This window comes from Ascaphus truei, chromosome 1 (genome assembly GCF_040206685.1).
Source record: "Ascaphus truei isolate aAscTru1 chromosome 1, aAscTru1.hap1, whole genome shotgun sequence".
NCBI classification, from domain to species: Eukaryota; Metazoa; Chordata; class Amphibia; order Anura; family Ascaphidae; genus Ascaphus; species Ascaphus truei.
Genome location: NC_134483.1, coordinates 438440457 through 438467445, shown reverse-complemented (window position 1 = coordinate 438467445; position 26989 = coordinate 438440457). Strand labels below are relative to the sequence as shown.

Sequence of the window (26989 nt, the reverse complement as noted above, 5' to 3'; positions counted from 1 at the left end):
GTACCAAAGATACGGTCTGTAAACAGAAAGAAAACAATGGAAAAATATATAGAAGTACTGTATAATCTTTCCTCCTGGTTGTCAATGATGCAGGAACGTCCAATTCAATGAGGGGAAAGGGCAAGGTGTGGTTGTCTTATTGCCATGGGGTGCGGCAGTCAGTCAGTGAGTGTGGCAGTCACAAGGGATGGGTAGGTTGTGTGGTGTCATGAGAGAAAGAAATGACAGAAAAACAGATGTTACGGTTCACAAACGAACCTTCACCAGCCCTGATGAAGGGTAATTTGTAAACTGAAACATTTTCCCATCATTGACTTTAATACACTTACAGTACACATGACTAATGTGTGCTGTGTACATCTGTCTCAAACTGGATTTTGTGTGATGTATAATGTTCATATATAATGTACTCTATATATCCTGGAGAAAATTAGATTGTTTAGTTATGTTTAAACTAGTAATTCATATTTTGTTATGCATAAATTGTGGCGGACAATTTACTTCTCCATGGTCAGGCCCTATATATGTAAACATAAAATGTTTTTTCAACACATTGATGTTGAAAAACAAGCAAATACAGGTACAGTGGCTACATGGTTCAGTGTTTTTGCTTTATTGCAACTAACATGCTACCTGGTTGGATTCCAGAGATATCTTATTTTACTAGGTTGTTTTTTTTTTTTAATTTGCATAAAAACTGGTTGTCAGTTCTTCTCAGAATACATGATTTCTAAGGGGGAGGGTTAAAATATATATTTTTTTAAACGACAATGATGAATATTTACCACATGCTTTGAATTTCTCCAATACATTTTTTTGGGGAAGGGGGCGAGGATAGCACCTATAGGAATGATCTAATACCAAGTTAACAGCTGTTTCTCATTACCACAGTCCTTTGTCTAACTTTCTTGGAACAAGCAGGACATTAATCATTAAGAACATTCCATTAAAACCAACTCTTTCCGCTTCCATTTCACATGAAATCCTAAACTAGAGGTCTTCTTGTATACAATAAGAAAAACTGTAACCAAAGACCAATAAAGGCATTAAAGAGAAGCAATGGATCTTCCCTCACAAGTACCTAATATTAATCACACAAGAAAAGCCCATGTGAGTAGTCACAACTTACTGGCAAACTACCAACTATCATAGCAAGATACAAGATGATTACATCTGATTGAATGGAATACTTCAAGGAATTGATCGATATATATATTTTACGCTTTATTTTACAGGGGTGCATAAAAATGTGAAGAACTTAGGCGTGGGGTCGTTCCAGCTATCCGCCTCCTGTCAGTGGTTCTGTGAAACAGTACTGGTATGGTGCACACCCACGCACACTGCCAGTGTGCATTGGGAGCAGGTGCGGGCAGAGTACAAGAGGTCTTCGACCAATTCCACCCCCAGCCTTCTGTTCTCCAATCACCCCACTGAGCTGCATGGAGGTAACCAGACAATCCCTGAGGCAGACGGTCCCAGCGCATCAGATCCAGTTTGGATGTCACTGGGGAGCACTGTTGTCTGTTACAGCGGAGATTGACAGGTCAGTCAACACTGAGCAAAGCACAGGGGGGGGGGAGATTTTAGGCGCGACTCTTCCATCCATATACATATATATACAGCTGAACCCGGTCCTCTGGGTCCACCCGATCCGACAGCGTGTGGAGGGGAGCAGGGGAGGATCTCACGCAACCTGTGCCGGGATGTCGGCTGTCTGTGTGTGTCCGGCCAGGAACCAGCTCCGTTCTCAGCTCCCCCCCAGCGGAGAGAGGTGTGTGTGTGTAAATTATTTATTTCTAGTATGTCTTGTGAAACACAGAATTACTCAATCAACTGGCAATCTGTTTCAATTAATCAGCATTGTGTCTGGGGGTGACATGGGCGCTTACAGGGAGGCGGGGGGAGGGGGTAATGCTGTATAAATACCCACCGGGGAGCAGAAATCTGTTAAAACCCCAGTGATTACCCTGTCATACACGCTGGGGGACGGACGTGTGTGCGCGTAAGTTTGCCCCCCCCCCAAAAAAAAAATTAAAATTGTAAAAAATATATATTTTTTTTAAACGGGAGCCACGCTCAGACTGCATTATAAGCGGATCGCGCTGTATTTTTTTTTTATGGCCTAAGAGCCTGTAGGCTTTTCCATTGCTACCTTAGGCTGGGGCCATGGTGCCTCAGACCGTGCGCTGAGCGATCAGACTGCCTTAAGACAGTGATCACGTCCATGCAGCGTGCGGGCGCAAGAAAATCAGCCGAAACTGATTTCTTGGTGCGACAGGCCGGTGAGCGGTTCGACCAATGAGGGCGAACCAGCTCCATGATGCCCTTAGGAACACCTCCCACGGCCCCGTCCAACGTGGCCAGGGAAAGCACCCGCTTCACTCGGGTCACTTCACAGCCTTCGCACGCCCCAGCCCAGGCGAAGGCACCATGGCCCCAGCCTTAGATGCTATTCTAGACATTTCTTCCTTCTCTTGCTTTGTACCATCACTTTACTGCAGACTTTGTACGTGCACGTTAGTTCAAAGTGGCTATTCATGAGACTGGGGAAACATTAACACAATCAAATAAATGTGACTTGCATAAATTGCATATATTTCCTGTGATTAAATTCATTAAGTATTTTTAATTAAGTATTGTGTGCATTTCTTTGAAAATACAAACTGTTAGTGATGCTCTAATTGTGCCCTTCAAATATCATATTGCATTTCTAAGGCCCATCAAAAAGTCCCAAAAAAGCAAACATTAGTTACAAGACATTATCTACTGTGATGGCACTGCTAAATATACACACTTTGAAATGCCTGCTCAAGTTTGAAAGCCTGTTACAGAACAGTTTGGTAGCTACTTAAGTGTAGATAAACAACAAGGCCCCTAAAATATGAAAATATTAAATACCACACAGGGCACGAAACGCAACATAAAAAGCAAATTAGGACAAGGAAACCAATTACTAAATTTAAACACGCAACCTATAAAGACAAGCAGATACCCACATTTCTTTGCATACAAGAATTCTAAAATGAAACAGGTATGAATTTATATTCAAGGCAATTTGTTAAAATATTATACAAAAATAAAAATATCACTTGTGAGCACATTCACATGTCTCAGACAGGTCTGCAACCCTACTTTTCGCATCTCCTAGCATACAATGCTTCCACTGCAGCAAGGGATTCTGGGAAGTTGACATGCAAATAAAAATATCACTTTTTGCTTCAAATCCATTTTGACATGGGGTCCATGTCAAAAACGATTTGAAACAGTGATATTTTTATTTGCTGCATGCTATACAGTGGAGGGTTTGTCACTTTCACCCACCATAACTTATTTAAGGTGTGGCTAAAATATTATTTCATGTTTATAGAACCCCATAAAGGGGCACAATGATGCCTATTTAAAATAATGTTGCCTCTGTGTTCTTAAATACACACATTTCTTCAATACAAGTGGTCAAACAGGACCAAGAAGGAGGCACCCGGGTCGTGTACATCCTGAAACTTCATGATAAACTGGTAATTTTTCCTTTGATGATCCAAAAACTACAAAATTAACATTTTTCTGAAACAAATAGAACTGTCCATGAGAGTTTCCCACCATTAATTCTCTCTCTTCTCCCAGAGTTCACTCTGCACAGCTATGCTTTATTACTTTCAGCACTTTCATTCCTAAACATAATTAGCACAGTGACCTTTGGCCACTGCAGAAAGTAACCAGCAAAGCACTGCCCCCGGCACTCAGAAATAGCAAAAGGGTCTTTCACTGAACTTCAGGACTTCATTGTTACAGTACATACTTAACATAGTTCTGCAGAACCCATAAATTGCCGTTTGTTACAAACAGACTGGACCCTGTTCACGTTGTTTAAATCTACTTAGCACATTTATGGTATTTTTTTTTGCATTTTTATAAGTCTTTTTTGATCTAAAAAACTAAAACAAAAAAAATCTAGCCAATTACTGTACAATTAAACCATAGTCTCATGTTGTAACTACCTATTGGTGATAAGCATCAGAAGCCCATTACACATGTATTGAAGAATATTATCAAAAAAACAGATTACTTGGGTTCAACAAAGACCTTAAACTTTAGAAAGGCAGATTTTAATAAACTGAGGACTAATCTACAATAATATACACAGAGGACACGTCGCTACCCCAGACGCACGTACATGAAAAAATGAACAGCCTGGTGCAAGGGAGAAAACACAATATAGAACACACAAATAATCAACTAGGATTATATATAGCTCCCTAATATTGCACTCAAGGTTGGTGACACAAGGTATAATGTCACACCGTAGGAGGCCACAGAATAACCTAATCCACAGAATAACCTAATCCCAAAATAGGGTAACCGCCAAAGATCACATTCAAAAGAAAATAATAAATGCTTTAATCATTATACTGTAAAAACGACGAAACACATTTGGGGATTTTATCCATGCACTCAGGTGCATTTTTATTGTGTTTCGTCGTTTTTACAGTATAATGATTAAAGCATTTATTATTTTCTTTTGAATGTGATCTTTGGCGGTTACCCTATTTTGGGATTAGGTTATTCTGTGGCCTCCTACGGTGTGACATTATACCTTGTGTCACCAACCTTGAGTGCAATATTAGGGAGCTATATATAATCCTAGTTGATTATTTGTGTGTTCTACATGACTAATCTACAAGCAATACATTGGGATGATGCTTTAGCAGGGAAATATGTAGAAGAAAAATGGGCAGTCTTTAAAACATTGTTAGAAAAGCACACTCAGTGTATATGTAGAAGAAAAATGGGCAGTCTTTAAAACATTGTTAGAAAAGCACACTCAGTGTATATACAATAAGTATAAAAGAAATAAGTCAAAACCAATGTGGCTAAATAAACAGGTAGCGGAGGAAATGGACAAGAAGAGGAAAGCGTTTAGATTCTTTAAGTCAGAAGGGACGGAGACCTTGTATCAGAATTACAAGCAATGTAACAAAAATTGCAAAGGGGCAATCAAATTAGCAAAAAGAAAATATACGACCCTTTCAGTGTGAGATGGGCAGGCAGATTATCGGAGATAAGGGAAAAGCAGAGGTATTAAACAAATTATTTGCCTCTGTTACCAGGGAAGAATCAATTTCAATTGTAGTGCTGCAAGAGGAAGCCACAACCTCCATATTAATGAACAATTGGTTAACTGAGGAAAAAGTTCATAGGCAGCTTGAAAAAATATTAATGTTAATAAGGCACCTGGCCCCGATGGCATACATCCGAGAGTTCAAGGAGTTAAGTTCAGTAATAGCCAAACCAATACATTTAATATTCAAGGACGCCATTTCTACAGGCTCAGTACCACAAGATTGGCGTAAAGCAGATGTGGTGCCTATTTTTAAAAAGGGAGCTAGATCACAACCGGGGAATTACAGACCTGGAAGCCTGACTTCAATAGTGGGGAAACTACTTGAAGGTTTAATACGGGATAATATTCAGGAATACCTCATGGAAAACAAAAATTCATAATAGTCATCATGAATTTATGAAGGATAGATTGTATGTCTTTATTTATATAGCGCCATTAATGTACATAGCGCTTCACAGTAGTAATACATGTGGTAATCAAATAAATAACAGAGAATGGGAATAAGTGCTTTAGACATAAAAGTAACATTAAGGAAGAGGAGTCCCTGCCCCGAGGAGCTTACAGTCTAATTGGTAGGTAGGGGGAACGTACAGAGACAGTAGGAGGGAGTTCTGGTAAGTGCGTCTGTAGGGGGCCAAGCTTTATGTATCATGTGTTCAGAATATCCACAGTGCTATTCATATGCTTCTTTAAGCAAGTGTGTCTTAAGGTGGGTCTTAAAGGTGGATAGAGGGGGTGCTAGTCGGGTACTGAGGGGAAGGGCATTCCAGAGGTGTGGGGCAGTCAGTGAAAAAGGTTTAAGGCGGGAGAGGGCTTTAGATACAAATGGGGTAGAAAGAAGACATCCTTGAGAAGAACGCAAGAGTCTGGATGGTGCATAACGAGAAATTAGGGCTGAGATGTAAGGAGGGGCAGAAGAGTGTAAAGCTTTAAAAGAGAAGAATGGAGTGTGAGATGCGGGATTTGATCGGAAGCCAGGAGAGGGATTTCATGAGGGGAGATGCTGAGATCATACCTAACTAACCTTATTTTGAGGTAAGTAGGAATTTAGACCAGGGTAATGCAGTTGATGTGGTCTACATAAATTTTGCAAAGGCTTTTGATACGGTTCCACACAAGAGGTTGTTGTACAAAATAAAGTAAATTGGACTCCGTAATAATATTTGCACCTGGATTGAAAACTGGTTGAAAGACAGAGTTGTCATAAATGGAACTTTTTCACGTTGGGCAAATGCTGTGAGTAGAGTACCTCAGGGATTGGTACTGGGACCCCTGCATTTTAATTAATGACCTTGAGGTTGGCAGAGATCAAAGTTTCCATCTTTGCTGATGATACTTATTTGTGTAAGGTAGTAGAATCAGAGCAGGATGTAATTTCTCTCCAGAAGGATTTGGAGAGACTGGAAACTGGGGCAGGTAAATGGCAGATGAGATTTAATACAAATAAATGTAAGGTTATGCATTTGGGAAGCAAGAATAAACAGGTGACATACAAATTAAATGGGGATAAATTGGGGGAATCCTTGATGGAGAAGGATTTAGGAGTGCTTGTAGACAGCAGGCTTAGCAATAGTGCCCAAAGTCATGCAGTAGCTACAAAGGCAAACAAGTTCTTATCTTGCATTAAACGGGCAATGAATGGAAGGGAAGTAAACATAATTATGCCCCTTTACAAAGCATTAGTAAGACCACACCTTGAATATGGAGTACAATTTTGGGCACCAATCCTAAGAAAATACATTATGAACTAGAGAGAGTGCAGAGAAGAGCCACCAAATGAATAAAGGGGATGGACAATCTAATTTATGAGGAGAGGCTAGCTAAATTAGATTTATTTACATTAGAAAAGAGGCGTCTAAGAGCGGATACGATAACTATATACAAATATATTTCGGGGACAGTACAGGGAGCTTTCAAAAGAACTACTCATCCAAAGGGCAGTACAAAAGGGCACAGGGGCATCCCTTACGGTTGGAGGAAAGGAGATTTCACCAGCAACAGGGTAAAGGGATCTTTACAGTAAGGGCAGTTAAAATTTGGAATTAATTACCCACGGAGACTGTGATGGCAGATACAATAGATTTGTTCAAAAAAAGGTTGGTCATCTTTTTAGAAAGGAAAGGTATACAGGGATACACCAAATAAGTAAACATGGGAAGAATGTTGATCCAGGGAATAATCTGATTGCCAATTCTTGTAGTCAGGTAGAAATGTATGTTTCCCCTTATGAGATATCATTGGATGATAGGACACTGGGGTTTTTTTTGCTTGCCTTCCTCTGGATCAATAAGAAAGTTTAGATATAGAATATACTATCTGTTGTCTAAATTTAGCATAGGTTGAACTTGGACGTATGTCTTTTTTCAACCTCATCTACTATGTAACATTCAATCATTACAGTTGCTGGCTACACTGACAGGCACAAATATCTTTAATTCTACTCCAAACAATAAAATGCCCAGTCAGATAAAACTGTTGGCTCCAACTGTGTGTTAGAAATTAGACATCCATTTAGTGTCACCAAAACAAAAATGCCCTGAAATTGATGTAACGGGTATTCCACCCCACCCAATCTCATATATAGTGTGGGTGAGTAGAACATGCGGTGTTACCGGTGTGGTGCGTATACCTGCAGGCTCACAGGAGGTCTGAGCCTCCGCTAATGAGAGCCTGGGGTGAATCCTCTGGAACGAATCTTCGTTTACAGCGCCTCCACCTGTGTAGGATTCTATGGAAGTGTAGAATGACCCTACATAGGAACCCAATCAGAAACCACACACACAGTGATTATATAACTAAGAACTTTACTAACGAATAATAATGATAACCTGTGTCTCTCTCACGGTGAGACACTAACAGTGACGTCTCGCAGGACGATTCCCAAACACTAGGTGATCCCACCCAGTGTCCCAAGAACCCCACCCAATGTCCCGTACTCCTACAGAGATAGTCAATGGGTGACTGCGCAGTCACTAAGAACCTCTAGGCCTGTTGGTGCACATGTGATGGTATAATACCTGCCGAGCACTCCGGTGCTCGGGTCAGCAACAAACTTCTCAAAGGGTCAGACGTGTGATGAGTCCGTCTGATCCTCCAACCGAGCTCCTTGCACGTGCGGACCACTAGGGCGGTCCCACTCTGGAATCGTCTCTGTGGACCCCAACGTGGGTCCAACCGCTTCCACAGGAACAGCAGCAGCCGCTGTGTCCCTATCTATATAAATGGTACTAACGTGACAGGAACCCTAACCTAGGGCCTGTCCCTGTAGTACAGCAACCTGTAGTGGCTTGGGGAACTCCTAGGGCCTGCAGGGGTAATGACCTGTCCCACTCCCCCAACTCCCCAAGTCCCTTCGGTAAGTGATCTGGAATGGACTAGAGTACTCTTCCATGCAGTACTTGGGCGTCTACCTACTGTTGGCTAGCCTAGTGCAGATCCTCTCCAGAATTCCTGACCTCGTTAACAGGCTATCCCTTCAGGCATCCTACCCCTAGCGCTACCTCAAGGTGACTAGAACAGCTATAGCCCTTCTCCAGACCCACTACTCTCTGACTAGTCCCAGCGCCTACCGCAGCAAGCTGTAACTCACTGGAGGCTGCAGCCAACGTGCTGCGCAACAAGGTGCCTGCCTATCAGACCTCACAGCACTGCTCGCTGTGACCCTGACAATGCAGCACTCTAACAACACTAAGGGCAGCGTCCCTATCTTGGGCCTCCCTCAGTACTTAACCCACTACGCTAGCGGGGGGGGGGTTGGGGCCTACATGGGGTGTGGGTACCTATGGGGTGCAGGAGCTGCTCTCACTCCCCGCACCCTTCTTCCCTCACAGCTCCCTAGCTCCAACTCTCTAACACCTTCTGAACAGTTACCCACCCAACTAGTGGGGAGTTGGGGTCTACCTGGAGTGTAGGTACCTATATGGGGCAGAAGCTGCACTCGCTCCCTACACCCTACTTCCCTAACAGCTCCCTGACTCCAACTCTCTAACTGCAGACTTCCTTCTCTCAGCTCCCACTAATGTAAGTGGCAGGGTCCCTAACCTGAGGGCTGCCCCTGGCAACACTCACCTTACTGGGGAGCTGAGCTATCTCTGGCCAAGGGGGTGCTGGCCTAATACAGGGGAGTCCCTCTCTCCTGCACCCTACCTCCTTCCCTTGTCTGCCTCCTTGCTCTGCTTCTTCCTGACTGACGTGACTCATGCAAAGCCCGGGAAATGTATCTCTTTTCCTCCAGGGCAGTCCTACATCTCTATTGGCTCCTATCAAGCACCTGGTGCCTGCCTCGCTATGCCTCATGGGAATTGTAGTCCCGAGGCCCCTACAATAACATTGGGACCGCGTGCGTTCCTCCCCTCTGCCTACACTAACTCCTAATGGCCGCCTCAAGCTCTCCCTATGCTTCCCTACTCTCGCGCGACCTCCTAAGAGCTGCCTTAGCTCCCTACCCCTATCTGCGCATGCGCGACTGGGGCTCTCCTGCCCTCGCGCGATCACTGCGCATGCGCGACTTGAAGCGCAATGGCGGCGCTCTCCTCGCCGGCCGCCGGGACCTTAGAGACGCGACCGCGGCCTTAGCAACGGCCCGATCGCGTCCCCGGCAACCGGCCTGCTCGCGGAGACAGCGCACCGCTCCCTGCAACGGCCCCCACCCTTGGGATGGCCGTCGGGTCTGCCGCTGGCCTCCGGCAGTACCCAGCATCGCTTGTGCCCACGGAGGCTCCCGAGGGGGTCGCAGGGGGCAAAGGGTGACCTGGCTACACTCTCCCCCTGGTGAAACACCCAACGCCCTCGCTTGGGGAACGACATAACAGGGCACAATTTCACACACTGACAAATGGCATGGCATACCCCGTACACTTAACAGATCGGCTTTAACCTCACCAACACATGTCACATCACACCCCATAATTCCCGAGGCTAGCTGAGACCATTTGTGGGGTGCCCCTAACTGATCAGGTGGGGGTACCTCACTTTTGCGTCCGTGAGCCTCTCCCAGAAAATTCTCTTGAAGAGCACACTCTGGGGTGACAGTCACTGGTTCAGTACTACTTCCTCCCCCTGGTGGAAGGAATAGCACAGTGTCTTTCAACCCGGTCTTTACCTGGTCATCCACGCCTTGGAAACAGCAGGCCAGGCGGCCAAGACCTTTCCCACGGTCCACTACTTGGCGGATGGGCCGCTTCTCTTTCAGCAAAGTCTCTGTTTCACCTGGCAGGGGGTAAAGGGTAGATACCTTACCACTGCGGTGATTCACGGTGTCCAACAGGTCCTCGGGGACGCTGTCAGTTCCCACCTTGGTGGTATCGGGACCTGTCCCCAACTCTTCTGGGACAGCCCACTCACTGACTCGAACTTCGGGAGCGTTGGATCCCAGTCCTGGGACCACTTGTGTCGGAGCACACGGGCTCACACTCCGCTCAGAAGCCGCTACTCTGGCCTTCTTCACGGCCACCTCCATCGGAGCCTGGGGGGGGCAAGGGGGTTCCTTACCACTCGGCTGGCTTGTGATGGGTTTCTCTTCTTCTGGCACGATAGGCAGTGGGCACTGGTCCACTCGCACCACTGGACAGCTATCTTCTAATGAGGACACCTCCGCCAGGACGCGATGCAGAGGGGAGCCCTTCGCCCGGGCGACCAGACTTAAGGAGCCATCGTGCTCCGCGGTCACCTGGAGGCTCACCCCCAACACCCCTGGGGCAGTCGACTCACCCTTGTTGTCTGTAGGTACTGGTCCCAAGCCTAGGACCGATGGTACCTCTGCAGTAGGTCTGACTGACCATCGAAGGGCACACGGGCCCACAGCAGGGTCCGCAACATCGGAATACACCTCTTCAGAAATCAAACAGTCTAGCACGGCATCAACGTATGGTTGCAGATTACAGTGTTTGCTCCCCCTGGTGGAATCTGTAGGAAGGGCACTTTCTACAAGGGAGTGGTTCTGGCTCTGCTCTGAGTCACTCACATCACTGGGGAGGGGCTCTGATTTTCGCGCCAATCCCGGACAGATTGTTGCAACATCTTGCTGTGCAGGTTGGCAGTCAGCAGCACGTGCGCTCTCCTGATTTGGCGGGAAACGCCATCCTGCTTGGTCTGCGTAGACTAGGGGGTACCCTTCTGAGGGGCCCCCGGGCATGAACAGTGCGGACGGTGCCTTTGCCAGGCATATATTCTCAATGTGGGTTACTACAAAAAGAATGGTCTTCCATGTGGACGTGGGATCTTGCTCCTCATCTAAGACACATGTCCATGGCCACTCAGGAATTTTACACATATACTCCCGAACCTTCATTTTGGGTATAGTTACGGGAATGCCTCCTACCGCCACTACCTGTCCAGGGTCTAGGTATTGCCTCAAAGCCCAGGCCAGGACCTCGTCTCCGGACTTCACAAACATACCGACAAAAATAGGGACGGGACAATTTGGAAAAGATGGACAGGGCACCCCAGGTGTCTCTCAGCAGCGCCTCCAAATGTAACGGGTATTCCACCCCACCCAATCTCATATATAGTGTGGGTGAGTAGAACATGCGGTGTTACCGGTGTGGTGCGTATACCTGCAGGCTCACAGGAGGTCTGAGCCTCCGCTAATGAGAGCCTGGGGTGAATCCTCTGGAACGAATCTTCGTTTACAGCGCCTCCACCTGTGTAGGATTCTATGGAAGTGTAGAATGACCCTACATAGGAACCCAATCAGAAACCACACACACAGTGATTATATAACTAAGAACTTTACTAACGAATAATAATGATAACCTGTGTCTCTCTCACGGTGAGACACTAACAGTGACGTCTCGCAGGACGATTCCCAAACACTAGGTGATCCCACCCAGTGTCCCAAGAACCCCACCCAATGTCCCGTACTCCTACAGAGATAGTCAATGGGTGACTGCGCAGTCACTAAGAACCTCTAGGCCTGTTGGTGCACATGTGATGGTATAATACCTGCCGAGCACTCCGGTGCTCGGGTCAGCAACAAACTTCTCAAAGGGTCAGACGTGTGATGAGTCCGTCTGATCCTCCAACCGAGCTCCTTGCACGTGCGGACCACTAGGGCGGTCCCACTCTGGAATCGTCTCTGTGGACCCCAACGTGGGTCCAACCGCTTCCACAGGAACAGCAGCAGCCGCTGTGTCCCTATCTATATAAATGGTACTAACGTGACAGGAACCCTAACCTAGGGCCTGTCCCTGTAGTACAGCAACCTGTAGTGGCTTGGGGAACTCCTAGGGCCTGCAGGGGTAATGACCTGTCCCACTCCCCCAACTCCCCAAGTCCCTTCGGTAAGTGATCTGGAATGGACTAGAGTACTCTTCCATGCAGTACTTGGGCGTCTACCTACTGTTGGCTAGCCTAGTGCAGATCCTCTCCAGAATTCCTGACCTCGTTAACAGGCTATCCCTTCAGGCATCCTACCCCTAGCGCTACCTCAAGGTGACTAGAACAGCTATAGCCCTTCTCCAGACCCACTACTCTCTGACTAGTCCCAGCGCCTACCGCAGCAAGCTGTAACTCACTGGAGGCTGCAGCCAACGTGCTGCGCAACAAGGTGCCTGCCTATCAGACCTCACAGCACTGCTCGCTGTGACCCTGACAATGCAGCACTCTAACAACACTAAGGGCAGCGTCCCTATCTTGGGCCTCCCTCAGTACTTAACCCACTACGCTAGCGGGGGGGGGGTTGGGGCCTACATGGGGTGTGGGTACCTATGGGGTGCAGGAGCTGCTCTCACTCCCCGCACCCTTCTTCCCTCACAGCTCCCTAGCTCCAACTCTCTAACACCTTCTGAACAGTTACCCACCCAACTAGTGGGGAGTTGGGGTCTACCTGGAGTGTAGGTACCTATATGGGGCAGAAGCTGCACTCGCTCCCTACACCCTACTTCCCTAACAGCTCCCTGACTCCAACTCTCTAACTGCAGACTTCCTTCTCTCAGCTCCCACTAATGTAAGTGGCAGGGTCCCTAACCTGAGGGCTGCCCCTGGCAACACTCACCTTACTGGGGAGCTGAGCTATCTCTGGCCAAGGGGGTGCTGGCCTAATACAGGGGAGTCCCTCTCTCCTGCACCCTACCTCCTTCCCTTGTCTGCCTCCTTGCTCTGCTTCTTCCTGACTGACGTGACTCATGCAAAGCCCGGGAAATGTATCTCTTTTCCTCCAGGGCAGTCCTACATCTCTATTGGCTCCTATCAAGCACCTGGTGCCTGCCTCGCTATGCCTCATGGGAATTGTAGTCCCGAGGCCCCTACAATAACATTGGGACCGCGTGCGTTCCTCCCCTCTGCCTACACTAACTCCTAATGGCCGCCTCAAGCTCTCCCTATGCTTCCCTACTCTCGCGCGACCTCCTAAGAGCTGCCTTAGCTCCCTACCCCTATCTGCGCATGCGCGACTGGGGCTCTCCTGCCCTCGCGCGATCACTGCGCATGCGCGACTTGAAGCGCAATGGCGGCGCTCTCCTCGCCGGCCGCCGGGACCTTAGAGACGCGACCGCGGCCTTAGCAACGGCCCGATCGCGTCCCCGGCAACCGGCCTGCTCGCGGAGACAGCGCACCGCTCCCTGCAACGGCCCCCACCCTTGGGATGGCCGTCGGGTCTGCCGCTGGCCTCCGGCAGTACCCAGCATCGCTTGTGCCCACGGAGGCTCCCGAGGGGGTCGCAGGGGGCAAAGGGTGACCTGGCTACACTCTCCCCCTGGTGAAACACCCAACGCCCTCGCTTGGGGAACGACATAACAGGGCACAATTTCACACACTGACAAATGGCATGGCATACCCCGTACACTTAACAGATCGGCTTTAACCTCACCAACACATGTCACATCACACCCCATAATTCCCGAGGCTAGCTGAGACCATTTGTGGGGTGCCCCTAACTGATCAGGTGGGGGTACCTCACTTTTGCGTCCGTGAGCCTCTCCCAGAAAATTCTCTTGAAGAGCACACTCTGGGGTGACAGTCACTGGTTCAGTACTACTTCCTCCCCCTGGTGGAAGGAATAGCACAGTGTCTTTCAACCCGGTCTTTACCTGGTCATCCACGCCTTGGAAACAGCAGGCCAGGCGGCCAAGACCTTTCCCACGGTCCACTACTTGGCGGATGGGCCGCTTCTCTTTCAGCAAAGTCTCTGTTTCACCTGGCAGGGGGTAAAGGGTAGATACCTTACCACTGCGGTGATTCACGGTGTCCAACAGGTCCTCGGGGACGCTGTCAGTTCCCACCTTGGTGGTATCGGGACCTGTCCCCAACTCTTCTGGGACAGCCCACTCACTGACTCGAACTTCGGGAGCGTTGGATCCCAGTCCTGGGACCACTTGTGTCGGAGCACACGGGCTCACACTCCGCTCAGAAGCCGCTACTCTGGCCTTCTTCACGGCCACCTCCATCGGAGCCTGGGGGGGGCAAGGGGGTTCCTTACCACTCGGCTGGCTTGTGATGGGTTTCTCTTCTTCTGGCACGATAGGCAGTGGGCACTGGTCCACTCGCACCACTGGACAGCTATCTTCTAATGAGGACACCTCCGCCAGGACGCGATGCAGAGGGGAGCCCTTCGCCCGGGCGACCAGACTTAAGGAGCCATCGTGCTCCGCGGTCACCTGGAGGCTCACCCCCAACACCCCTGGGGCAGTCGACTCACCCTTGTTGTCTGTAGGTACTGGTCCCAAGCCTAGGACCGATGGTACCTCTGCAGTAGGTCTGACTGACCATCGAAGGGCACACGGGCCCACAGCAGGGTCCGCAACATCGGAATACACCTCTTCAGAAATCAAACAGTCTAGCACGGCATCAACGTATGGTTGCAGATTACAGTGTTTGCTCCCCCTGGTGGAATCTGTAGGAAGGGCACTTTCTACAAGGGAGTGGTTCTGGCTCTGCTCTGAGTCACTCACATCACTGGGGAGGGGCTCTGATTTTCGCGCCAATCCCGGACAGATTGTTGCAACATCTTGCTGTGCAGGTTGGCAGTCAGCAGCACGTGCGCTCTCCTGATTTGGCGGGAAACGCCATCCTGCTTGGTCTGCGTAGACTAGGGGGTACCCTTCTGAGGGGCCCCCGGGCATGAACAGTGCGGACGGTGCCTTTGCCAGGCATATATTCTCAATGTGGGTTACTACAAAAAGAATGGTCTTCCATGTGGACGTGGGATCTTGCTCCTCATCTAAGACACATGTCCATGGCCACTCAGGAATTTTACACATATACTCCCGAACCTTCATTTTGGGTATAGTTACGGGAATGCCTCCTACCGCCACTACCTGTCCAGGGTCTAGGTATTGCCTCAAAGCCCAGGCCAGGACCTCGTCTCCGGACTTCACAAACATACCGACAAAAATAGGGACGGGACAATTTGGAAAAGATGGACAGGGCACCCCAGGTGTCTCTCAGCAGCGCCTCCAAATGTAACGGGTATTCCACCCCACCCAATCTCATATATAGTGTGGGTGAGTAGAACATGCGGTGTTACCGGTGTGGTGCGTATACCTGCAGGCTCACAGGAGGTCTGAGCCTCCGCTAATGAGAGCCTGGGGTGAATCCTCTGGAACGAATCTTCGTTTACAGCGCCTCCACCTGTGTAGGATTCTATGGAAGTGTAGAATGACCCTACATAGGAACCCAATCAGAAACCACACACACAGTGATTATATAACTAAGAACTTTACTAACGAATAATAATGATAACCTGTGTCTCTCTCACGGTGAGACACTAACAGTGACGTCTCGCAGGACGATTCCCAAACACTAGGTGATCCCACCCAGTGTCCCAAGAACCCCACCCAATGTCCCGTACTCCTACAGAGATAGTCAATGGGTGACTGCGCAGTCACTAAGAACCTCTAGGCCTGTTGGTGCACATGTGATGGTATAATACCTGCCGAGCACTCCGGTGCTCGGGTCAGCAACAAACTTCTCAAAGGGTCAGACGTGTGATGAGTCCGTCTGATCCTCCAACCGAGCTCCTTGCACGTGCGGACCACTAGGGCGGTCCCACTCTGGAATCGTCTCTGTGGACCCCAACGTGGGTCCAACCGCTTCCACAGGAACAGCAGCAGCCGCTGTGTCCCTATCTATATAAATGGTACTAACGTGACAGGAACCCTAACCTAGGGCCTGTCCCTGTAGTACAGCAACCTGTAGTGGCTTGGGGAACTCCTAGGGCCTGCAGGGGTAATGACCTGTCCCACTCCCCCAACTCCCCAAGTCCCTTCGGTAAGTGATCTGGAATGGACTAGAGTACTCTTCCATGCAGTACTTGGGCGTCTACCTACTGTTGGCTAGCCTAGTGCAGATCCTCTCCAGAATTCCTGACCTCGTTAACAGGCTATCCCTTCAGGCATCCTACCCCTAGCGCTACCTCAAGGTGACTAGAACAGCTATAGCCCTTCTCCAGACCCACTACTCTCTGACTAGTCCCAGCGCCTACCGCAGCAAGCTGTAACTCACTGGAGGCTGCAGCCAACGTGCTGCGCAACAAGGTGCCTGCCTATCAGACCTCACAGCACTGCTCGCTGTGACCCTGACAATGCAGCACTCTAACAACACTAAGGGCAGCGTCCCTATCTTGGGCCTCCCTCAGTACTTAACCCACTACGCTAGCGGGGGGGGGTTGGGGCCTACATGGGGTGTGGGTACCTATGGGGTGCAGGAGCTGCTCTCACTCCCCGCACCCTTCTTCCCTCACAGCTCCCTAGCTCCAACTCTCTAACACCTTCTGAACAGTTACCCACCCAACTAGTGGGGAGTTGGGGTCTACCTGGAGTGTAGGTACCTATATGGGGCAGAAGCTGCACTCGCTCCCTACACCCTACTTCCCTAACAGCTCCCTGACTCCAACTCTCTAACTGCAGACTTCCTTCTCTCAGCTCCCACTAATGTAAGTGGCAGGGTCCCTAACCTGAGGGCTGCCCCTGGCAACACTCACCTTACTGGGGAGCTGAGCTATCTCTGGCCAAGGGGGTGCTGGCCTAATACAGGGGAGTCCCTCTCTCCTGCACCCTACCTCCTTCCCTTGTCTGCCTCCTTGCTCTGCTTCTTCCTGACTGACGTGACTCATGCAAAGCCCGGGAAATGTATCTCTTTTCCTCCAGGGCAGTCCTACATCTCTATTGGCTCCTATCAAGCACCTGGTGCCTGCCTCGCTATGCCTCATGGGAATTGTAGTCCCGAGGCCCCTACAATAACATTGGGACCGCGTGCGTTCCTCCCCTCTGCCTACACTAACTCCTAATGGCCGCCTCAAGCTCTCCCTATGCTTCCCTACTCTCGCGCGACCTCCTAAGAGCTGCCTTAGCTCCCTACCCATATCTGCGCATGCGCGACTGGGGCTCTCCTGCCCTCGCGCGATCACTGCGCATGCGCGACTTGAAGCGCAATGGCGGCGCTCTCCTCGCCGGCCGCCGGGACCTTAGAGACGCGACCGCGGCCTTAGCAACGGCCCGATCGCGTCCCCGGCAACCGGCCTGCTCGCGGAGACAGCGCACCGCTCCCTGCAACGGCCCCCACCCTTGGGATGGCCGTCGGGTCTGCCGCTGGCCTCCGGCAGTACCCAGCATCGCTTGTGCCCACGGAGGCTCCCGAGGGGGTCGCAGGGGGCAAAGGGTGACCTGGCTACATTGAAATGCTATATAAATTACATAAAGGCCACAGATCTAAGGCAGCAGCAGCCTCTCCTCCCCCCCCCACCCCCCACATGAATAATTTTTTCTAGCCCCCAAAGCCCAGGAAAACCCCAAACCCGGTGGCAAGAGGTTGTTTGCGAGTGCTACGTAACATGCCAGCCGGGTTCATCAATAGAAACAGACGAAATATGGGCACTCGTAATATTGTTAAAATAAGTTCATGTGAAATATATCCATTTTTAAACTTAGTGAAAAATTCGTAATGAAGTGAAAAAATCAATAAAAGTGAAGTGAACAAAATATTAATCAATATTTGTGAACAATCCCAATGGGATATATATTAATAAAAAGTAATAACAAATGGCAAAGATATTCTTTTTAAACACACCCAATTATGCAAATAAAAAAAAAGTGTGTGATAATATATTTGTAAAGCAGCTGAAATACACCCTTTCAACGACCGTCCCAATAGTCTTTCAGTTGCAGAAATGTCTTCCATGTAAGGGAAGCGCAGAATTTCACTGTCAAAATATAAAATGTACGTATACATTTATATATACACACATATATATATATATATATACAGTGTTCGACAAACCTATACATTTGCTCGCCCCGGGCGAGTGGATTTAACCCCCGGGCGAGTAAATATTGGCCCAAGCAGCACACGTTTTGACAAATCACCCAAAAATCTACTCGCCGAACCAAAAAATCTACTCGCCACCTAGTCCCGCCCCCAACCCCACCCCTAGTCCCGCCCCCAATCCCACCCCTAGTCCCGCCCCCACTTTTAAAAAATACATAAATAAAATTACTTGAATAATTAACTGACTGACTGGGGGGAGGAGTAACTGACTGGGGGGGGGGGGGTAACTGACTGACTGACGGGGGGGTAACTGACTGACGGGGGGTAACTGACTGATGGGGGGGGGTAACTGACTGGGGGGGGGGGTAACTGACTGACTGGGGGGGACTACTGACTGACGGGGGGGTTACTGGGTGGGGAGGAGGTGACTGACTGGATGACTTTGACTGACTAGGTGGGGGGTGACTGATTGGGGGGGTATACAAATGGGTAAATCAATGGACTAACCCTCCAGGCGCTCAGAATAAAGCATAGTCCTGCCGGTGAGCAATGATACAATAAATCACATAGACCCCGGCTGTATTCAATCGTATAGCAGTATAGAAAATGTATCCTTCCCTCCAACCGGCTCACCAAGAGCACTATGAGGCTGGAACACGGGAAACTCACGTAAAATACTTGATGTCCGGTCTTTCAAATTGCTGTGCTGTATGCTCCCGCTCCTCCTGGATAGGCTGGGGTCTCTCCGTCGCAGGATCTCGTTGCTTCACCGCCAACCCGCTGCCCGCCGATGCGGAGGGTGGTCACCTGACCGGCGGCATGGATGGTGCTTCTGAGTGACGTCACGGCAGACCCGACAGCCAGGAACACCCAGCAGTGACTCGGCGTGCAGGCGCGCAGTGAATCAGCATGGATAATCTCTTAGAAAAAGAGTAAATGCGCCGCACAGCACCAAAAAAGAAAGTGAAGGCTGATATGGGAAAAGTAAAAAAGCTTTATTTGCACAAGGTGCAAGCGAAACCTCTTGACGCGTTTCGGCCTGGGAGGCCTTTGTCAAAAGGCCTCCCAGGCCGAAACGCGTCAAGAGGTTTCGCTTGCACCTTGTGCAAATAAAGCTTTTTTACTTTTCCCATATCAGCCTTCACTTTCTTTTTTGGTGCTGTGCGGCGCATTTACTCTTTTTCTAAGAGATTATCCATGCTGATTGGGGGGGTACCTCTGGTGTTCTACACACACACACCCATATATACACACACACACACACACTCTCCCATATATATATACACACACACACACACACACACACACTCTCTCCCATATATATATACACACACACACACACTCTCTCCCATATATATATATATATATACACACACACACTCTCTCTCCCATATATATATATACACACACACACACACTCTCTCCCATATATATATATACACACACACACTCTCTCCCATATATATATACACACACACACACACACTATATCACACACACACACACACACACACACACACACACACACACACACACACACACACACACACTGTGGGGGGGGGAAGTGGAGAGGAGGGGAAGTGGAGACAGACACGGGGACCAGGGGAACACCCCCGCTGCTATATCCCACCCCGCGCGAGCAGTAACAGGAACCGAGGGGCAGCGGGGACCGGAGGGGAAGCAGAGACCAGGGGAAACTCCCGAGCTGTTATCTCACGGCCCGCGCGAGCAGTAACAGGAACCGAGGGGCAGCGGGGACCGGAGGGGCAGCGGGGACCGGAGGGGAGGCAGAGACAAGGGGAAACTCCCGAGCTGTTATCTCACGGCCCGCGCGAGCAGTAACAGGAACCATGGGGCAGACCAGGGGGAATTCCCGAGCTGTCATCTCGCGACCCGCGCGAGCAGTAACAGGAACCGAGGGGCGAGACCAGGGGGAATTCCCGAGCTGTCATCTCGCGACCCGCGCGAGCAGTAACAGGAACCGAGGGGCGAGACCAGGGGGAATTCCCGAGCTGTCATCTCGCGGCCAGCGCGAGCAGTAACAGGAACCGAGGGGCAGCGGGGACCGGAGGGGAAGCGGAGACCAGGGGGAACTCCCGAGCTGTCATCTCACGGCCCGCGCGAGCAGTAACAGGAACCGAGGGTACAGCGGGGACCGGAGGGGCAGCGGGGACCGGAGGGGAGGCAGAGACCAGGGGAAACTCCCGAGCTGTTATCTCACGGCCCGCGCGAGCAGTAACAGGAACCGAGGGGCAGCGGGGACCGGAGGGGAAGCGGAGACCAGGGGTAACAGTCAAGGGAGTGAAGCGCGGGCAGCCAAGGGAGTGAGACAGGGACACCGCGTGAGAAGCAGCAGCCATTACTTACCCTGCAGAGAAGGAATGGCTCCATTTCGCGTCACGCCCAATTGGCCAATCAGCCAGGAGAATATTTTATTTATTTATTTAATTAAAAAAATTTTTGCTCAGAGCAGTGGACAGAGCAGGGGGAAAAAATAGCTGGCCACCGGCCAATTTCCGTTCGTACCTGGCGAGTGGGCGACCGGGTTTGTCGAGCACTGTGTATATATATTATATATATATATAATATAATATATATATATATATATATATATATATATATATATATATATATATATATATATATATATATATATATCATTGGTATGGAGATTTGCACTCACGTTTGTTAAAAGGCAGATGCTTGTCCCATAATGAACATATAGACATGTAGTGACCAGGGGAATCCTGGTAACAGAAGACAGCACACCGCAATGGTAGTCCAAAAAATGTGTATTGTGAACACAGGGTCGCCAATGTTCCGATTCCTCAGGGCAGTGTACAAGTGACTGATCCAAGCACCCATATATATGGGTACACACACACACACACACACACACACACCAGTTCATATTCTGAAACCAAATGTTTTAAAGTGTATATGTATCACTCACATATTCCCAAGTAAATCAGCATAAGAGTACAATTGTGGGCACCACTCCTTAGAAAAGACATTATGGAACTAGAGAAAGTGCAGAGAAGAACCACCAAATTATTAAATCTGATAGATAATCTGATTTATGAGCAGAGGCTAGCTAAATTATACAGTATTTGTTTACATTAGAAAAAAAATGTCAAAGAGGGGATATGATAACAAACAAATATATTCAGGGTCAATACAATGACCTTTCAAAAGAACTATTCATCCCAAGGGCAGTACAAAGGACACAGGGTCATCCCTTTAGGTTAGAGGAAAGAAGATTTCACCAGCAACAAAGGAAAGGGTTATTTACAGCAAGGGCAGTTAACATGTGGAATTCATTAGCCATGGAGACTGAAGGCAGATACAATAGATATCCTCAAAAAGATTGGTCCTCTTTAGGAAGGAATGGTATACAGGGATATACCAAAAAGTATGGAAATTGGAATTCATTACCCATGGAGACTGATGGCAGATACAATAGATTTGTTATTAAAAAAAAAAAAAAGTTTGACATCTTTATAGATAGGAAAGGTATACAGGGATATACAAAATAAGTAAACATGGGAAGGGTGTTGATCCAGGGATTAATCCGTTTGCCAATATTTAGAGTCAGGGAGGAATTTATTTTTCCCCTTATGAGATATCATTAGGTGATATTTCACTGGGGTTTTGTTTGTTTGCCTTTTCTGGATCAATATACTGTAAGTAAAAAGATAGGATAAAGTATATGCAGTATAAATTTAGCCGAGGTTAAACTTGATGGATGTACGTCTTTTTTCAACCTCATCAACTATGCAACTATGAGACACTCTGAATGGAGCAAGGGTTCCCCTCAGATATGGTCCCACCTTGTGTTGCTCCCAGTCTTTCAAATACCCATATCATTTCAGATAGAAGAAATTATTTGGCACATTTAAAAGGCGCGAAAGAAATACAATAGTGGGAACCCTGGTCTATGGCACCCTCCTCGCTATTTCTGCCCGTTTCGGCGCTCTCCAGCATCTTTAATGTCACTTACAGAGGCAGCTCTTCTGGAAAATGGATCAGCTGGACTCGCTCTAAGCTTTCACCACTCCCTCTGGTCCTCATACCCACCTATAATCCTAAAATTCTGTGCTCCACTTACCTGGAAGACATTTCACCAATAGAAAGGCAGAAAGCCGCAACGTAATTTCCTGACCGAGCCCTGACGCTGTGGGCTAATTTGAGTACGTTAGGCAGATTTTTGCTGGTGCGGAAACGAGGTGGTCCTTTGACGGCAGGGACCTCAGAGCAGCCCAGTTCAAGAAAAATAAATAATAATAGGAGCAGCAATCCACTGCTGGATTATTGTTTTTTTAAGTGGAGTGAAGAGACATGCCACACAATGTGTTGCAGGTGCCTCTAATACACGTATTGATGCAAAGCAGACACCACCAGCAGAAACCCCTCTTCAAATGAAATACATGAAAGCAGCAGCTGTATTTAGAGTCATTCTGGTGCTAGTAGAAGTGCAATAAATAGTTCCTATTACCTAAGTTTCTATACATAGTAATGCCGGCACTGAAAAAAGTCACACACGTCATTACGTACCTGTAAACATTTTTGTAACCGTTTTACTTTGCTTGCGAGCGGAACAGATGAGAAGCAGCCAGGGAGGAAAAAACTCATGATGCGTTGCTAAAAGATCAGCTATAGTTCCAGATAAACCTGATGGTCGGTGTTCTCCTTCTGTAACGTTGCAGCCTTCATCAACAGAATCGACAACCACAAAAAGACTCTGGGAAGGGGCCTTCATGGCCAACAGAGGGAGGAGAACACACCTGTGTGAAGACAAAACATTCATCTAATGTGTTTCATGGCATAGTTCACATCAACAACATTACTTCAGCTTTAAAATATATACAAAAAGAAAAATTCTACTAAAATAAAAATTAGTACTGAATAATAAAACTGTAGTTTCCCAGTATATTCCATAATCTAATGTGTTATTACTTATATTCCATCCACATTCACTCAAAATTATTTATTTTTGCATTTAATTTCTTGGACACCATTCATAGTTTGCTTCTGTAAAACAGTGTCAGCCAAATGTTTAAAAAAAAAAAAAAAAAAATAGTGTTAACAATTTCACATTTTCTAAGGCAGCCATTACCCAATTTAGATCAGACTCGCATAGATTACATGGAAATAAATAAGTAAAAAAAGGAATTGGTTTAAAAACTAGAACTAACATCTGACAACACCTGAAAAACAGACACTATGATCTTGAAACACTTTGTGGACATGTCTTTCACAAATTTGCTCTATTTCAAATGGAAATGTATTAATACTAAAAGAACCATTTCACTTTTCTTTTATTATCGCCACCCTATTAGGTGGGAAGCATGGGGTCTCAGAAGCTGAACCACAACGTCATCTGCAGGGACCCCCTGCTTCCCGAGATACCTCTAAAAAGATGCTGCCAGTATCTCAAATGATATCCGCGGGCCAATAGTAAGCTACAAGAACTGTGGCTCAGCTCCAAAGACCCTCTGCTGCCCACCTACGGAAAATAAATAAATAAAAACATCTGCCCCTCCCCCCCAAAAACAGAAATGCCGCATTAACTTCTGAAACAGACACAAAACTCAATTTGGCTTACAGGTTTTGATGCATATTTTAAATGCAATATGATTCAGTTATGCAAAGTGTCCTCTGTTGCTTCAAAAAAAATTTTTCTAAGGCTGAGTCCATGCTCCCTGCATGCTCGCGGAGGCTCAGGGAAAGCGGGTGCTTTTCCTGGCCTTGCGGTTGCTTACCGCACACGCCGTCAGCGGGCCGTCAGGGGCGGGCCAGTGAAGTCACGGAGCTGGTTCGCCCTCATTGGGCGAACCGCTCACGTGACCGGCCTGTCGCGCCGGCAAGCGGGGAAATTTTAAATTCCCCTAAGACCTGCGCTTCCGCAAGCGCGCGGAAGCGCAGGTGAGCCCCTACTAAAGCCACTCTAATTGCGGCTGTAGGGGCTCAGTGCTGAGCGGGAGCGTGCGTCAGCACGCTTCCGCCAGCAAACAGTAAACATGGCCGAGGCCTAAAGGTTTCAGGTCAGTTAAAAAATAAAAGTTGTATCCAAACTAAAGAACCTCCTCCAAAGGCCGGTCACATGATGTAGTGGCTACGTCATGGGTTGTAAGTGTGTTTTTCTAGGTGACATGTTCTGCGCAGCACTGAACACCATCTGGTCAGAGCAAATCTGGAAGGACTCCCTCCTGTTCCGTTCGCGTCAGTGATCATTGTGAGGAATGGTCATGTGATCACAACGGGCCAGAGGGGCTTTAGGAGTTTGGTACCAGGGTTTCTTCGGTATGCAAGGGGTTACAACTAGCCTATATACAATTCGAGACCAAAAAGTCTTTATACCTCCAGCAAAAATGGCAATAGTTAACAGATAACACTGGGACACAAACACAAATGTACAGCATGAGTAACCAGCATGTTCATGCTCTGGTCTTCACAAACATGGCCCTGAGCTAGGAGTCAGCTGTAAAATTTAGGTGGTAGTATTTCAGTTCCTCACTCTTCACAATAACTAATAGGGGTACTCTCATGACCTGTACATCCGCCCATAAAAGGTCTAAATCCAACCTCAAAAGGAATTAAACTAACCGATAAATCACCCCTACATACCCTAGTGACCATTACAGACGCCTGAACATTCTAATCATTATAAGTTATTTATGAAGCACCACCAGATTTGTACAGCATGAGAGAGTAACATACATACATACTGTAACAGACACAAAATAGGAAAAAAATTAACCATGCAGAATAGGAACTGACCCAGTGACCAATACAGATGCCTACTTGTTGAGGACTGGCAACCTCTGTTTAAGCAAAGAGAAGGAGCATGTACAAAGACCATGTTGGTGTTACGGTCATTCAAACCCCCTACGTCCCAAAGCAAAGAGCTTCACGATTCATTGTGGGGCCTGACTTTCTAAAGCTAAACCATGACTTATCGCTACATCACTGCTGCAGTATTCACTTGCTGGTCCCAAAAATAAAATACATACTACACTAAGCAACCAAGTAATAAATCTTTAATGAGAAATATTTTTTATAAGGGAGTGGTCATTGTTTAAGACAAGGGTGGCATGGGGGGGGGGGGGGGAGAGGAGGCTAGTGTGTTCAGTCTACCCCTCCCTAACCATCATTGGGCTCTGTTACTGCATGTAACACACCCACACCGCTGTGACTAGCTTCGCCCCAGCCATTGCATCTCTCCGATTCCCGCTCTTCCACCCCCTGCTCTCCTCACCGAGCTGTGCAGAAAAACACACACCGACATTCACATGGGGTATGTGACACACTACTAAATAAATGTATTGTGGATTACTTTGAATTTGTGTTTATCCAAATCAGCACTGACCAAGTTCTGGTATTTGTGGTTATTTTCTGGAGGCAGATTGCTGTGTAATCAGAATGGTAATTGTGATCGAAACAGAAGTTGAGTCACGTCAGGCCGGTTGTGCCTACATGATCTTTACCCCAAGCAACCATGTGGTCGTGATCTTGGGATTTCTGGCAGGATCCCTTCCAGCAGCCTAATGCCTCAGACATAGTGCAGGCATGCGAGCGCGCAACCAAAAGTGTGACATTACGTGCGTCTGCATGTTTGCGCGATATGGGGGCGGCGTGGCTGTGACGTCACAAAGCTGGTTCGCCCTCATTGGGCGAACCGCTCACTTGATCCGGCCGCCGTGCGGGAAATTCAAACTTGGTTGTCGCGCCAAGCTTCAGTCGCCTTTGTGTGCGCACACATTATAGACAAACACATTGGGGTCCTAGTGTTTGTTTTTGCCGCAAGCTACGTCGCTTGCGCCGTCTCCTGAGCTATGGACGCAGCCTAAGGCCTAGGACATAGTAAAATCAGCATTGCTGAGCCGGGCTGAACAGATGCACAAAGCCCATGCAACGGTAATCAGCGCGGCTAGTTTCTCCCTCCGCATGCTTGCTGATGCGTGCGGAGACTGAGAAAATATGGACAGGCAGGTTTGAAATTGTGCCGCTTGGGGGAGCGGAGGAGCGGTCATGTGACCGCTCCCATCCAATGGGGCTGCAGCTTTTTTTTCCCTACTGTGTCGGTGGATAGCAGAGCCACCAGACCAGCAAAGCACAGCGCCAGCACAGAGGTGTGTGTATATATGTCTGTGTCTGTGTGTGTGTGTGTGTGTCTGTGTGTGTGTGTGTGTCTGTGTGTGTGTGTGTGTGTCTGTGTGTGTGTGTGTGTCTGTGTGTGTGTGTGTGTGTCTGTGTCTGTGTGTGTGTGTCTGTGTGTGTGTGTGTGTCTGTGTGTGTGTGTGTGTGTGTGTGTGTGTGTCTGTGTGTGTGTGTGTGTCTGTGTGTGTGTGTGTGTCTGTGTGTCTGTGTGTGTGTGTCTGTGTGTGTGTGTGTGTGTGTGTGTGTGTGTCTGTGTGTGTGTGTGTGTCTGTGTGTGTGTGTGTGTCTGTGTGTCTGTGTGTGTGTGTGTGTGTGTGTCTGTCTGTCTGTGTGTGTGTGTGTGTCTGTCTGTCTGTGTGTGTGTGTGTGTCTGTGTGTCTGTCTGTCTGTGTGTGTGTGTCTGTCTGTGTGTGTGTGTCTGTCTGTGTCTGTGTGTGTGTGTCTGTCTGTGTGTGTGTGTCTGTCTGTGTGTGCGTCTGTGTGTGTGCCTGTCTGTGTGTGTGCCTGTCT

The 26989-nt window shown here is 48.2% G+C and overlaps 1 protein-coding gene across 2 annotated transcripts in view; it reads right to left on the bottom strand.

Annotated features, from left to right (window-relative positions):
• The window catches only part of ANKRD50 (ankyrin repeat domain containing 50), a 69747-nt gene that overhangs the window by 18130 nt on the left and 24628 nt on the right, over positions 1–26989 (bottom strand). For both annotated transcript variants that reach the window (XM_075615633.1, XM_075615642.1), the window contains exon 3: positions 22874–23103. In XM_075615633.1, coding sequence (XP_075471748.1) covers positions 22874–23103 — 230 coding nt within the window. The remainder of the gene's footprint in view (positions 1–22873; positions 23104–26989) is intronic.